At 37.7% G+C, this 16826-nt stretch overlaps 1 protein-coding gene across 1 annotated transcript in view; it reads right to left on the bottom strand.

Moving 5' to 3' along the window:
* FHIT (fragile histidine triad) overlaps nt 1–14065 on the bottom strand; it is a 416581-nt gene extending 402516 nt beyond the window's left edge. Inside the window, 1 exon segment of the mRNA XM_009071094.1 lies at nt 13966–14065. Within this exon segment, the coding sequence (XP_009069342.1) occupies nt 13966–14065 (100 nt within the window).
* Between the last annotated feature and the right edge of the window lie 2761 nt (nt 14066–16826).

Raw genomic sequence — 16826 nt, 5'->3', positions numbered from 1 at the left:
CATTTCCTAATACATCCCACATATAATTCTCTCAATTCTGAACTAAGGCAGGTACATAAAACCATCCATTTGATTCACACACAAAAAATACCCCTAGTTTTAGCAGTTTTACAGACCATCCTCTATTCTGCAAGCACTGCAACATATACAAATGAGCAGATAAATCCATGGGTTTCTAAAAAACAGTCATCAACCAGAATAAAGAATCTGCACCACATATCAGGGTTACAAGAAATCAAACAATGCTGCTGTGAATGACAGATAAACGGATCAGGTTTTTCTTGTTTAAGTATGAATAAAGCCTGAACTGGACTCTCACTAGAGGTTTGGATTAAGAACATCATTCACATATCCAGAAAAAAATAAATCTCATATTGACATCTTGTGTCCCTGCAGTTTAAAAATGAGTCAAACAAGTTGAAGATTTGTGTATAAGGATGTAATGAATGTTATAAAAACAATCATCACAAGAGGGAACTTTACATGCAGGTGAAGGAGCTCAGCAGAGAAGTACATAGCTGCACACAGTGCTACAGCCCCTCACTCCCTCCATAAAACTCATTATTTCCACTCAAGACATCTTCTGAGGCCAACCTGAGCCTGATGTGCTTTCTAGCACACAGTCTGACTTGGTCTCTCTGTGGTGCTGCAGACTGGGTAAGATCCACACCAATGCCATTATATAGCCTCAGCAGATAACCAAACTAAAACATTTCCTCTAACTTTTAACTGTGCAAAAATCAAGAAAATGAAGCGACTAGTTGATCTGCATGATAAAAACCAAGCTAGATGTGATAAGCATTTTGGAAAGCAGTGCTGTTTAGCTCAAAATTCTCTCCTGGTTTGCTCCTAGAACTGATAAATAAATGCTGGTGCAAGGTGTTTCTTGGGTTTTCCTTTCTGCAAACATCTGTTTGCATCAGATCCTTTCAGCTAATACCTAACCTTCATGTAAGAAGGAATCTTCTCCAAATTAAAAAAAAATATTTAATACCATGAGGTATTTATAAGTCATAATGGATATTAGTTGCATTGCATTTTATTTTCTTAAGGAACTGGAGAGGAAAAGGGAATATTTTCATTGTTTTCTAAGCTAAAATACCCTCAGCAAAATATTGTGTGAAGTCAGCAGTGCTCCATTAACGTCCCTGTATTCAGATTAAGATAAAAATAGAATTACACAACTCTGCAATATTTTTGTGATGAACTTTCTCCAGGTCAAATTCAGAATTTTTTGAAAGACAAGCAAGTATAACTTATTTAATTAATATTGATAGGGTCATAGTAAGGAAACATTAATTGAGAAGAGCTGTCATTAGCATCCTTCCACATGACTGGATCCTAATTAGGTGGCTTTCTTTTTTTTTATCTTAAAAGTCTTCCCACTGCCTAAGAAGGGTGGCAATTCCATGTTCTGCATTCATTCAAATGACTGCAGGAAACCAAAAAAAACCCAAAGAAACACAGTCAAAAAGAAAAAACAACTTCCCTGCAATACTCTGCTAGTTGCTCTGCACCTCCACGTAAGCAGCCATGGCTGAAATCTCTCACTAAAATTTTTTAAGGAGAGTCATTTGAAAAATACATTGATCCCACTTCAAAGTTCTTACAGAGTTTTTGCTCCCCACAAAATGCCTCTCCACCACAACAGAGCTATGCAAAATGAATTATATTTAAAAGTTTGCCTTAATTTTGTCTTTAATTTGCACTACCTGGAGCTAAAGTAATTGGCAGGGGGAAGAGCACGTCATTCCATTCTGCAAATGTGCCAAAAGTTTCAACAGAACACTGAGACAGAAGGCATTTGGCTCAAACAAGAAAGCATTAGATTGTTTGCAACATTGCTGGTGATCATTGCAGGTAGGGAGGTAATTCTTGGCAGAGGTACCCTGATATGTCCTCATGAACAGGCAAAGTCAAAATCCCTAAACATCAGTTTTTCTTTCAGATGCAGTTCAAGTAAATTTAATTTTGCCAAACACTGAATGCAATTCACAGAAGTGTTTAAACTTAGAGAAATCCAATCATTAATATATAAGTTAATCAGAATTTTAAAAAATTCTAAATTAGCTATTAATAGACATCTAGCAATAGAGTAAGTTTATGTTTCCTTTCAAGCTCCTCATAGGAATATCAAGATGCAGGTCAATAAAGCTGTTTTATTTGTAATTCTCCATTATGATTTTCAAAGTTAAATGATATCTCTTCAAAAATAAGACCCATCTCTTCTTTGAAAGGTTATCCAATTATCTGGACTTCACTTCCTAATGCACATCTTTCCCTTCCTTCTTATGTCAATCTTTCTTCTAAAGAAGATGAGATTCCATTTTGAAGACTTGAGAATGGCAAAAATGTCACAGCTTATTGTTGTCCCCCTAACAGTCCACATCAGTCAGTGAGAGAAGAAGAGATAAATTATTCTGATTTTCTCCATGTCAACCCAGATTCCACCATTATCACTCCTCCATGAAGGTAATAGCTTCTTATTAACCTTAAAGAGAAGTTTATCCTGATTTCAAAGTATCAGATAATAACAAATGCTCCTCAACTCCAACAATTTGTTTCAGTCCCTAAATTAACTTCCAATATAAAAAAAAAAAAAAAAAGATTAAACCAAAACCCAACAAAAAAAAAGGGGGAAAAAAAAATCACTGCTCACAGTTCAGGAATCTCCACGTTCAGATTTACAGCTATAGCTCTTATTGATGCCTTTGTCAGTCTAAGACTTTTATTCCTAGAAATTTGTTCACATATATATAACCCTGTTTCCCTCTCCCATTTCTCTACTTCTCCCTTCTTCATCTTGCTCCCCAAATTACACATGATTTTGAATTCAAGAATGTCAGCAGAAATGTAATGTTTTCATAATTGGCCTCTGGGTTTCTTCTTGTCTAGGAATGCCATTTATTTACTGAGCTATGTCCTTACAATGTTTTTTCTCAACTTTATCCTTGATGTATGAACATAGTAAAGTGAATTACATTTCAAATGAGCCAGACTTTGCCCAACTAAAACATCATTAACTAAACAGAGCCTAAGAAAGTGTTCCTGAAATGTGTGCTTACTGTGTCTCAACTGCAATGTCTGAATTCTAGCAATGTTAATTTCTATGGCATAATTTAAATATATAATCTATATCATACATTCTTTCCCTGCAACCAGGAAAATTCTACCTGGGAGTGATAGAAAAAAAGAAACACAGAACCAAACAAGATGCATTTGTAAAATACATTCACAGATAGTTAAATTTTTACACACACATCAGAGCAAAACCTTGTATTTGGCTACGCAAACTTCATTAGAGCAGGCTGCATAAAAAGCAGAATTTCCAAATTCACCTACATTCACTCATACTCATTGGACACAATTTCCAGTTTTATGAAACAAATCGTAACAAGGCCATCTCGAGACATTCCCTGTTGTTATTTATTAACAGATAAAGATCATTGAATCCTGAACTAAAACTAATTGCTCCTAGGCAGCTTCTGTAGAGGTTACTCATCTGAATGCAGTACAATGTTACACTGGAGCATCAGTAGGGGAATTTTCAACTTTTTTCAAACATTTGCTCAAGAGAGATCACTGAGAGATGCTGAGGTTTATGTTTTGATCAGAGACAGTAGAAGTCAGCGGGTTACAAGGAACATTACGTTAAATACAAGTAAAACACATTAGCAAATGAATAGCACACTCCACACACTTGTTCAGCCTCAGAAACCTACCTATGGTATAAGTGATAAAGTGAAAAGCATCTGTATCCATGAATTATGCACTCCATTTCCTACTGTAGCCTCCTTTTACAACAAAGTCTCCATTGTCTGCTAGGTTCATACCTAACTTTACACAAGCAACCTACTAAAACATAATTTCCCGAATTACTTGCTCAGAGAAGGTGCTTGACCCTCAGCTGAAGCTCTGCAAAGCAATTATAGGGCCATTTGGAATCACTGTACTTGATAGTCTCACTTGCCACTTCAAACCCACAGAGGAAAGCATTTCCAGAACAAAGAAGCACAGGTGAGCAGCTCTGGGCACACACCAAAGTGGAAGATCCTGTATGTGTTCCCTTCCTGAGCAGGCAGAGGGGGAAAGCACAGCAGTGGGCATGAGTTAACTATGCTATGGGGATGGAGAGGAGGAAAAGAGGGAGGGAAGGACTTTGTCCTACCTAAAAAACAACAGATGCCAGAAGAGTGAAGCCCATCAGAGCTGAGGTCTTGCTTCTCCAAACTCAAACTATTTCACACAGGTATCCAAAAATCTAGTACTGCTTGAGTGAAGCGATTGTACTGCAGATACTTCTCTTTTTGTTAAGTTGAATCTGAATAAATCTGTATTGGTGACTCGACTCTACTCAGACCTCCGCATCTCACTCACTGAGGGAACACAGTAAAATGGATTTACCCTCAAAGGACTGACCAGTTAGTCTGAAGAGATTAAGCTACAGCATCATATATCAATCTTTATGCCCTGGAGAAGGTACTAGGATGACACACTCTTCTTTAATTCCTGTATCTTTAGAGACCCTTCCTGCTTAGTTTTCATGTACATGGTGTGCCCTTTATTCCATTCCTTACTGCTGAAGATTGTACTGGTTCAGGCTGGGGTAGAGCTAATCTTCTTCACAGTAGCTGGTATGGAGCAGCTTGGGATTTGGCTGGAAACAGTGTTGATAACTCAGGGGTGATTTCATAATTGCCAGGCAGTGCTTATGCAGAGTGGAGGCCTTTGCTGCTCCTCACCCCACCATGGTAGAGGTCCTTTAAATATAGGAAGTTCACAACTTGTGAAATTATGAAATATCTTCTTTAGATCATTGGTAGAGGTCCTTTAAATATAGGAAGTACAAGGTGGTTACTTGTGGAATTAAGAAATATCTTCTTTAGATCACAGTTATAATACACCAAGGAATATTAATGTTTGCATCCACAGAAAAATACTATATATGAGGTTCTTCACAGCAAAGAGAGGGAATGACAGATTAACACTGTATCACTAGATCTCCTCTTAGGAGCTGCAACAGAAAATTCATGTCAGATGCATCTCAAAAATATGTACTTGAAGAAAACACATAGTTGTATTACACTGAATAGCACAAAATATTCCAATATGCTAGAAACAATAAGCAATAAATGAAATTTCCAATTGACTTTCCAGCAAATCCATTTTCATTACAAATGGAGATTTTGCATGTATTGCATTACTTATGGTAATTGTGCGACATCTATTATGAATAACCATGTATTCCAATCATCTCTTTTAATTATATTCTGCTGTAAGAGCAAGTCATGCAATACCTTGCCCAGACTTGGTTAACTGTGTGTGTGCTGCATATCACATTCTGATGGTTGTATTGAGGACAAAAGGTGCACAAACTGTAACAGGAATGGCTTGTAACTGTCATCTCCTTCATTAGCCAGAAACTACTTAAGAGTAAAAAAAAAGCTGAATTTAAATTCAGTTATGTACTGAGGAAAAAATGTCTTTGTACTCCTTTCTTTGCTAAAGTTCATGGATATTGGTACCTGAATGCAAAGCATGTGTTTATCTGCTACTGATGCAGGTACTTAAATTTTCTATAGTGGCAAAAGTGCAAGAGCAGCAAACACCTCCCTAGTATGTGCTATCTATCATCCATTTATTTGTTTGGGGTTTACTGATGTGATAAAAAGCATAAAATTACAGGTTTGTTCAATGACCACACCAATTACAAATTTGCTCTCTACTAGACTAGAAAATAACTGCTGGACTACAACTATTCATTATCTACAGAATCATAGAACTGTTTAGGTTGGAAAAGACCTCTAAGATCATCAAGTCCAACCATTAACCCAGCACTGTGAAATGCACAGTTAAACCACGTCCCTGAGTGCCACATCCACGTGGCTTTTAAACCTCTTCAGGGATGGTGACTCCACCACTTCCCTGGGCAGCCTCTTCCAGTGTTTGACCACCCTTTGGACGAAGACATTTCTCCTAACATCCAATCTACCCCTCTCCCACAGCACAACTTAAGGCCATTTCCCCTTGTCCTATTGCATGTTCCTTGAAAGAAAACACTACCCTCCACCTCTCTACAACCTCCTGTCAGGTACTGTAGAGAGTAATAAGATGAACAGGACTTCACAGTTTTTTAAAGAAGAATGCCAATCATTGAGTTAAACCTCAAAGGAGACACTCATGTTACCTTTTCTGAATCCCACTTCCATTTCACTGCCACTTTTCATACACAAGTTTGCTAAAATTTTACATAGATTTGCTTCTCTCTCTTTTAAACTTGATTTCTTCCAGCTCTTTACAATGAGGCTTTTCTCACTAAACATTTAGTCAGGCTTCTTGCTATGCTAAAATCAATTCTTTTTTACCAGATATCTCTGTCACCCCAATGACAGGAACCTCAAAGTAAATTCACTTATGTCAGTTACCATAAAACTATAGCTGTAAGTCAATGTGAAAACACTAACATGCTTTGCAAATTGATAATGAAGGTAAACATGACAAAATGGGAGTTCTGCATGTCCCTGGAGCTCAAAAGGACAAACATTTCCACTTTTAGAAGACACACATTTGTAACACACATTCAGAACTGTACAGTGAGTGCCCCTGAAACACACAAAGCAGTAGAGAGTTTCATTTATAACACAGTTTAAGCCATATATACCTTCCCAACACTAATGCTGAACAGGTGAATAAAAAGGATTAGACAAAAAATGGAATTGAAATATTTTAGCTTAATTTTAGTATGTATTAGCAATGCAGTAAAAAAAAAATTAATTGCACAGATCCAACTTATAATGACACACAGCTTACAAGCCCATTTTTCAGAGATCTCATTACTCAAACCTACTTGCCCATTTTTCAGAGATCTCATTACTCACCACACAGGTAGGTTTGAAGGTTGGTTGAACACATAACTAATAAGAGACTGCTCATCCCTCCATGGCATTTGGAAAGATGCACCAGGCTCCCACCTAGGAGCTATTGCCTTTCCCAGATGTGGCCTTAAGGCAGCTTTTTTAATACCTCTTCCAATATAGGCTGTGCTACAATCAGAGAAATTCTTACCACTAATCTGCTGAGTATGTGCAAATGAGTAATTTAATTGGTACTTTACTCCATTTGCAAAGCAGCAAGAAATACTTCTGATTCCATTACTTTCATTTTTTTTCCTTTCTATTTACAATACTGGCACAAAGCATTCTGAATAGGACTTTCATCAATATATGAATGCAAATATAACAGTGCAAACAGAATAGTCTATCCTTATGGTGAAGTACATCCTCCTTCAACAGTGAGTACCTTTCAAGCAAGACAAGATTTGAAGGGAAAGAAAGCATTTTTATCAGACTGAATGAGACAGTTGAACTCCATCCCCACAAATATGTCAGAAAGACAAGCTTTTGTGCACAGAGCCCTGAATCTGTTATCTTCAGAAGCAGCAATTCTTAATGTGAGTCAAACACCAGCCCTTTGTTTGTAGACTGCAAACAGAATGACTCCAGCCCTGAGATAATTAACTGGCCTCTCTATCACCACTGAGTTCAAGTGGTTTGCATACACAGAGTGAAGCAGTTGTTCTTTAGGCTGTTTGAGGAGAACCTTTTTCCCAGAAGGTAGCTTGAGAATACAGTGAAGCTGATCCACTGGCTTGCTGCTGTCAAAGGTGCTGTCCCACTCCTCACACTCTGCACAGCAGAACTTCATTTATCTAAAAACTACTAAGCATAGGAACTGTTTTTCTTACTCTCATTTGTGCAAGTAAATGTTATTGCATTAATAACTCCTACTTGAGGGATCAGGACTGCTCATATGAGGAAGAGTCATGGCCCTTTGGGGGATTATTGAGGAAAAAAACCTTGGGAGCTTTCACTGATGCTCATCAGCTTCAGTCTGGCATCTCAAAACGAATTTATCAAATGTTGACAATACACAAGTAAGTCTGAATCTCCCCTGCATTCCTGATGAAGAGATATATTCCATACTTCTACATTTTCAAATAATATCCATAATTTATATCTATTTTTCCCATTCAGGAGGTCTTTTCTGCACCAGCAAAGGTACTGCATCCTCTCTCTAGTACTCTCTTCTTCTAGAGTTATTACACATTTTGAGAAATTCATAAAAGTAGTTCAGTCCTCACAGTACCAAACCACATTCTGTGTCTCCCTTGTTATGTCCAGTCTCATATATGGTACAAAGACTTTACCAAACCCCCTTATTTTTAGCTCTTTAGTAAAGAGCTACAAGGAGCATCCCTGCTCCTTAACACTGTGATAAAGCAAACTAATAGTAAGAGTAATCCATAGGAAGTTTCTGTCACAAGCACTAAAAAGTACTTTCCCACAGGGTTAGACATGTACAACAGGTAGTTGCAAACATGCAGTGTACATTATTGCAACATCTAGATGCAAATTTATAGATTCTGCAATATAACTGAACTTTCTTTTCTAAATCTTAGTTTTATGGGAAATATTAACACTTCTTTAGGCTAAAACTCATAAAATTCGTAATTATGTAGCATGAATACAGATGTGATAAATGTGCAACCTACAAAGTAACTAAATCACAATAAACAGCAGCTCTGTAACTAAAAATTTCATATACATGATAAATACCATGATTTCCAACCAAATCTGGGAGAGAATACTACTGCTGTTTTCAGAGCCAGTGTGCTATCTTCAACGGAAATTCTGCCAGGACTATAACTAAATTAAAAACCCATTTTAAAATATATTACCAAACAATACTACTCAAAAGAATTATTTCTTTCTAACAGCAAATCTTTTAAGGAAAGCTTTATGAAAACATTGGTGACAAGACAGAATATGTCATTCTCAAGTAACACAGCAGTTCTGACAGCAGATGACAGGGAAGCTCCCAGCCAGACAAATGGTGCAGCAGAGCAGATGCTGTTCTCACATTGCCTGACCCTGGATCCTATCCCACCCGTGCAACAGACCCAGAACAATTACACTGCAGCTCAGGGTGGTAGCAAGTCTTTGAAGGAGCATCTGGTTCAACTAATGTTTTCTCTACTCATTAATAAAAGGAACAAGCTGCAGTAACTCACAGAACAGCACAATGTCTCAGCAACAAATAATGACCATTAACTCCATGTAGTGATGAAGCTGCCAGAAAATATCACATGCTTTGGATTTTTATAGATGATCTATTTCCCACAATCAGAATGCTTTCAGTGGGAAACATTAGATCTCTATGAAAATAGCAATACAAAATTGTCCAGCAAAATTCAGTGTATGACAGTTAAACTCTTTGTTTGTTTCTCTTTTTTTTCAAACTGGAAAAACCTTTTCATAATCAATCCCATATGAAAAGGTGTTGTACAGTGTTTATTCTAATTTATTATACACAAATACATGTCCCCTTAGTAAAGGAGCCAAACTGTCCACCACAAATTTCTATAAAATTGCTTGGGCCTGATAACCCTCAGCTGGTTGTTCTCAGCTGGAAGGTCTGTTCCTTTTAATAACCAATTCAATAAACTGCTGAAAAATGTTTTGTATAATATAGTATTGCCATAGATCTGATGTTTGTCTCTGTCATTACATATTGCATTCAATCAATTTACAAATGTTGCTGTGTTCCTTTTGTGCTAGTTCTTCTTATGGCATCCTGAACACAAATCCAAAAATCAATACCTTGTCTACCGAAAAAAAAAAATTGGACATAACAAATGAATAATTTTATTTATCATAAAAAGTTCTGGTCCCAAAATGGATTCTGCTAATGTTCAAATTAATTTTTCATATTTAGCATAGGATGAAAGCAAGTACCCTGCACAATGCAGTGAGAAAGGCAGTGACAAAAACCAGTTCAGATTTATTGAAGATGTGAGCAAAACCATGCAAAGCTCTGGTGCAGGGCTAGGAAACATCAATAAAATGGTAGATCATTCACAAAGTATTTGTTACCATATTAAAACATGAGAAGTCCATGTCAAAGAGCAGATGGAATTTTTTTAAAAGAGCAGCACAGTTCTGCTCTATGGAACTATGGAAGCAGCAAAGCTCTCAATGAGGTATGTCAAGAAGAAGCCAAGCAGAAGCTCAGTTCATGCTGGTTGCATGAGCTGATTCAGTTCAATTTGTGCCTTTTGTGTGACAGAAACAATGCATTTGCTGACCATAAACACATCCCTGTACTACTCCAGGTATTGAACAGCTTCCTCCTCCAAAACAACCACACAGTTGTTCAAGGGAGCCACAAATGACTTTTTCTTACAGTCACCCTCTGCAGAGCAGCAAGATAACAGAACTTAGGGGAAACAAGAACTCTACTGTTCATGAAAAAGGGTATGGGTGCCTGTAGATGCATACAAATCCCAGCAAGCTTACAAAATCAGCACCTCACCTCCTCCCCACTCCCAACTTACTGCCAAGGTAAGCACTGCATACAGTATTCGTGTTCCCACCGAGACTCTCGGCTCTGTAATCATTCACAGGCATTAGCAGAACAAAATCACACAATTTCTGTACAAAACAGAAAACCATCATGAAAGTACACCCCAAAACCCACTATCTCATTAATCAAGACTGTCCCCAATACCATGTGCCTGGCTGCTCTGAAATCAGACAAGTAGAGAGGGTAAGGATTTTTCCCTTTGAACTATGTGCAAGAGCAGAGCAGGTGTACACTCCTCAGTTTGTCATGGGAGTTGGTGATGATGTCCAGACAGACTGTGGTCAGACACCTCTGAGCTTTATCCATTTTCCTATTAGGTGACAGTAAAGGGACTGGAGATCCTGCACACCAACCACGTGTAGCTCTCCCTCCCCATTTGGCTGTGCCAAAAGAGGTGGATAAGTTGGCTACTGTAAAACACATGTGAATATTGTACTGTATTGTAGCTTACACACTAAAGAGTTCAGTTTAATGACAGATATCCCATACTCAACAGTAAAATTCCAGTTCCTTCCTATTCAAGAATCTGTAATAATCACTCAAAGGAATCCTAATACAAACAGGTTCTTGAGGTCATGAACTCATGTGCTCCTGTCAGGCAGAAGTCTTAGTGCTGGGGCAAAGAGGAACAGGAGAACTCTTTCCTTACCACGGATACTATGTTCTCACTCTGCCTACTTTTGGTTACTATTAGCACAGTTTGCCTTTCAAGTGTCAAGCTAAATTCACAAGATTGGCAGCTGGAAATAAAAAAAACAAAATCTGGTAATGTGTTAAGTGAACAAGCCTCTTTGGCATTGCTCAGATCACAAACACTGAACTCCACAAGACCATTCTGAATGAACTTTTTCCAGAGTATAGCTTTATTTTAAAACTATTACAGCAAATTCACAACTCCAATACTATGTTCTGTTTCAAGATGGAATTTCAACCTTCCTAGTTAATTAAAAGCACCACCTGGAGTGAGCTGGCTTTCAAAATGATTTCCTTTGTCTCACTAATTCACTCACATTAATATTTTATTTTCTACTGGAAAAAAAAAAAAAAGAAAAAAAGAAAAGGAATGTCACATGTGTGCCAAAGACAAGGCAGATAAAATTATTGCAATAAAACAAAGAAAATACACTTGTTACTGCCAGGTCTCAAGATGAATGCTGCATTATACAGACATTTTAAAGGCTTACAACTGCAAATTGCTCTATTTTACATACTGTATTCTAGCCTTTGCATCAAGATCTCTTCTAATTTTTCCTTATTGTAATGAGAAAGGAAAAGGGTTGGTTCTTTATTACCTGAGCATTTATTCAATGGAGAAACAAAGACTGCATTATATATTACAACACATGAGCTATTAAAACAATGTGACACTATAAAACAAGCTGCAATACTCATTATGGGATAACAAAGCTAAACCTTGAGCAAATAAATGTATCTGCCAAAAGTCAGCAATAACTATACAACTAGAGTTTATAATCTTTAATTATTTAAGAAGGAAAGAAGCTTGTAATAATTAAGTTTTATAGGCTCCTTAAGCTGTCATTCCTAGGTGCTCACAAAACTTTAAAACAAGTATCCTTCATCTGAAATACTCTTCTTTAACAACAGATACAATTGTTCACTTAACTAATTAATTTGTCAAGAATCATTAACTAATATTTTTAAAACTTCCACTCACAGTACAGATAACATTTGATTTACTCTCTGACCCAGACAATGCCAACACCAACATAATGCTGAGGCATGTACAGGCTCAGTGAATGATGTGATACTGTCTTTATAGAGCTTTGAAATTTTTTTTTGTTATGACAAACCTGTAAATCACCTTGATTTGCATCAGATATTTCAGAAACTTGAAGTTCAGAAACCTGTTAATTTAATTAATTAAAATATATTGGTGAGATAGTTACACCTTTAAGGTTTCTATGAAGTCTGCATCTTTGACATTCATTTATAAGCAAGTGAGATCTGACTTCTGGTACACACAAACACTATTCAAAGCAGGTAGAAAAGAAGTTCAATACTGAACAATTACAACCTACAGAAGTGATGGGAGAGAAGAAGGCTCCATATTTGAGAAGAAATACATTTGTGGGTTTAAAAATATATTAAAGTTCACTAAATTTCAAATTATACATTAAATTATGAAAGAAATGACATAGAATAATAGAATCAACCAGGTTGGAAAAGACCTACAACATCATCAAGCCCAACCCTACTGTGGTTACTAGACCATGGCACTAAGTGCCACATCCAGTCTCATCTTGAAAACCTCCAGAGATGGTGAATCCACCACCTCCCTGGGCAGCACATTCCAATGCCTGAGCACTCTCTCTGTAAAAAATCTCTTCCTAATATCCAACCTAAACCTCCCCTGGCAGAGCTTGAGTCTGTGCCCTCTTGTCCTGCTGCTGGTTGCCTGGGAGAAGAGACCAACCCCCACCTGACTCCAACCTCCTGTCAGGGAGTTGCAGAGGGTGATAAGGTCTCCCCTGAGCCTCCTCTTCTCCAGGCTGAACCCCCCCAGCTCCCTCAGCCTCTCCTCATGGCACTTGTGCTCCAGTCCCTTCACCAGCCTCGTTGCTCTTCTCTGGACCTGCTCCAGCACCTCAATGTCCTTCCTGAACTGAGGGGCCCAGAACTGAGCACAGGATTCAAGGTGTGGCCTCACCAGCACCGAGTACAGGGGAAGAATCACTACAGAAGAATAAGAAAACTTTAAATAAACTCCAGACAATTTTCTTCTTTTCCCAAAACACAGTGAGTCACTGCCCAAATGAGTTCCTACTACAATTTTACCATGAACACCTATGGGAAAAGTGATCGGTCTTGATTATTTCTGAAAAATTGCACCTCCAGACACTGAAATCAGCACAAGTTACAGAGCAGCAGAGTTTTGACTGGAAAATAACACACCACACTACAAAATACACTAATCAGGTGCATTTAGCATCTTTCATACTCAAGTTCCTATACCATTTTTAACTTCAGACCTTTTAACATGAGGCTTCATTTTTTCATCAGGAAATGTGTGCACTGTACAGATGGTTTATTTTATCCATTCCTACCTAAATTAATCAAAGCAATCTGTCCCCCCCCCCCCAGAAAAAGTCTTCATACAGGATTCTACTGCCATTTGACAAATTGTGTACATTCAGCCAGAAGAAGTTGAAAATCCTCCATAAAGAAGTTACCACATCTAAAAATAAGCGACATTATTAAAAGGGAAGTGGGATGTGTTAGTTAGCATAATATGAAATCTAAACAGTACCACCTCAGACACACTTTAAAATGCTTTTAGTAGCACCTGGTTGTTTATACATCTTCTGTGGTGAAAAGGTCAATAGAAATTCACCTCTAAGGTCACAGTTGCTAAGCAACTGTTTTCGGCAGTTCTGCAACACTGATCAAGCATCTTATGTTCCAGTGCCTGGTTTCAGAATAAACCCACGTCGCATCCTACCTGGCCTTCAAAGCACCCCGAGCCTCTCCTGCTTCTCCCAAGAGCACAGACTCCAATCAGCAAGGAGCTGCTCGAAAGGATACGGCCTGGGACCACCGGCTTGCGGTTCACGAGAGCAAAGGAGAGCTCAGTCTTCAGGAAGACCACAGAGGGCTTGATGAGGTGCTGCCCAAATCTCAGCATGATGAATAGGAATCTTCAGTGTCTGAAAGAGATAATAGTTCAGGTAATTAAGGGACTGACTCTGCCTTTCCAAACAACAGGAATGAGATAACCGAATTGTCTAGGCAGCTTCTAACAGAAAGTGCCTCTGGACTCACTGAGGCATTGGGTGTCTTGGAATCATTGTTAGGGCTTTCCTAAAATTATTACTTCTTTGTAGAGAAAAAGCTTCTCCCCAAAGCAAAAATTTTACATGTAATTTCTTAAACCCTTTTCTCATCACCTTGGAAGAGCTACAAAATTCTAGACAGAGAATACAATTTCTCCCTTCCAGTTTCACTTGTCCTGTATTGAATACATTTGGGTCATGTGTTCTTGGAAAAGCACAAATAAGATTTCACATGCTTTTTGCCACAATGCAAATCAATGCACACAGAACTCATGAAATAAACAACCTTTTCTAAATCAATCTCTCCACTAAATACCTCAACTGAAGAAATAACAGCAAATTAAGAAAAGCATATGCAGTCATTATCCATCCACACTTTATAACTTGAGCAACTGGAATGTGAACACAATCAATGCCACATTTTCTCTCACAAAAAGTTAAAGAATTTCACTTTCATTCACTAACATTTTCCCTCCTCCTGAGGAGAATGAAAATCTCTCTTAAATAGCTAAGGCACCATCCTAACAGTATGTATTTTAGGTCTTTGAGCCCTAGAGTATTTAAAGTATTTAATTCAATCAGAAATATCCAAGGTACTGCAGGGTAAAATATGAAGTAATGATGAATTTCATGTGACAATAGTTCAGACACATCGGAAGCATTACACTAACATTACCCTGCTTGAACCAAGTGCCTAATCAGAAAATTCAGTTTTGTACTTTGCTTCAGGTGTGGAAATCTACTGTTAGGGTCTTTTGTTGCAACTCTTTTTTCTTGCAAGCCTACTGTGTTCAGCAACAGCCAAACTTGCTTCTTAGTCTAAGAGATTTATTCTAATTTAAGGTCCCACTCCTTGTATCTGCTCCCATAAAAAAGACATATAATTACCCCCTCTAAGTGCACACACTTTGAAAATGTCTTTTTGAAGTAGTTGTTCTTCCAAAGGAACTTTTGGCTTTGTAGCTACCTGATTCCATAGAAGCACTTAACTGATTAAATTAAGGATAGTAGAAATATCTAATCAGGCTTTACACCAGATAAAGCATGTAGAAATCTCAGTGTAAGATACAGTAGCAACTCAGATGACTACATTTCCAAGTAATAAACATTCTCTAAGCAGGCACCATATCTAGTTTTATTTTTGAAAATTACAGATGAAAGGAAATGCTTGAGCCGACCATGGAAGAGTGGAGATTTTAGCTACACCTGTTTCAGAGATCTGAAAAAGTTCTACATTTTTTCCCCATAAAGTCAACAGAAGATTAAGTGTCTGAGATGTGTCCCTTAGCATATATTAAACCTGCAACTTGACAACATACAAAAATCAAGTCTCTTTAGCTACTAGAAGAACTGCTTAGCAGAGGAAACACCTGCTATGTTGTGCTGATGCTTGAAAAAAGCAACTCTTAGGAACTTCAATCAATCTTCCTCATTTCTCTTAAGCAGTCCATCAGCAGCCCCCTGTGGGGGTTTTCATTCTAATTAAAACACGCAAGAATGTTTTGACATGATACAATAGAGAGAAATGGTTTTCTGGGAGGAAGGAAATGTTTCTGATAAGGCAGCAAAACACATTACACAGCCAGGACTACCATCCAGTGATCAAAATGTGAGCTAGTGTCTCCAGTACCTGGAAAATCAAATGGACCTGCACTTGCATCTGGAAATGCTATAGACAGAAATAAAAGTTCTACCAATCATTTCTTATTCTGTCTTCCAGACTACCAATAAGTAAAAGCATTGTCCAGAGCTGTGGAATAGACTTAAACACAGAACCAAAGCATCAAAATAGCAGATGCTGAATTTAAAATCTGATGCTTTGAAATTTGGCTTAAGGAGGGAGAGAACCTGAGGTATTGGTAACCACAAGGAGAAGTCCTCTGGCTGTTTGCTGCCAGAAGCACAAACCAATAAACAATATTTTGTTTATTGTTTGATGACATTAGATTGCCCATATCATGTATTCATCACACACCTACCACATACATCTTTACTTATTTCAGTGCCCATCTTGTTAAAAAAAGTCTAGAAAAAACCCTCAGTGAAGTAAAAACACGAACACTATCCTCATACCTCTCTCAGTAAAAGTTTGAAGAATCACATTACAGCCCAACTGGGTTGATCCAGAATTAGAAGAACATATTAAAATCTCATCCATATAAATAATGCATGTATTAAAACCATTTCTATCTGCTTACTACACAAAAAAAATGTACCTGAATAATGTATTTCTGTCTCCTGAATCACACTAAATAAGTATGGCACACGTTTCAAACAGATGTGTCAGTTGTATTGGCTGTGCTATGCAATACAGCAAACTTCTCTTCTCAGTGCTATTCTCTCCACTTCTGACAAGGAATTATGGAAAAAATTTTCCTAAACAATTATTCACAATCCATTATATATGACTTAAATTGTTTTCTGCCCTAATGATCCTCTGTGCCCAGAACCAATACAGATGCTGAAAAATACATTAGGGATATAAGTAATGGCTACAACTGAAAAATCCAGGACTGTGCAGCAACTTGCTATAGCAGGGCTGGAATATTCCAGAGGGCAGAGAGGCAGGAAACTGCTACTGGCAAAGCAAGTTTTTAGTCATTTGACTTCTAC

This window comes from Acanthisitta chloris, unplaced genomic scaffold (genome assembly GCF_000695815.1).
Source record: "Acanthisitta chloris isolate BGI_N310 unplaced genomic scaffold, ASM69581v1 scaffold2280, whole genome shotgun sequence".
NCBI classification, from domain to species: domain Eukaryota; kingdom Metazoa; phylum Chordata; class Aves; order Passeriformes; family Acanthisittidae; genus Acanthisitta; species Acanthisitta chloris.
This window is presented reverse-complemented; position numbering and strand designations above follow the sequence as displayed.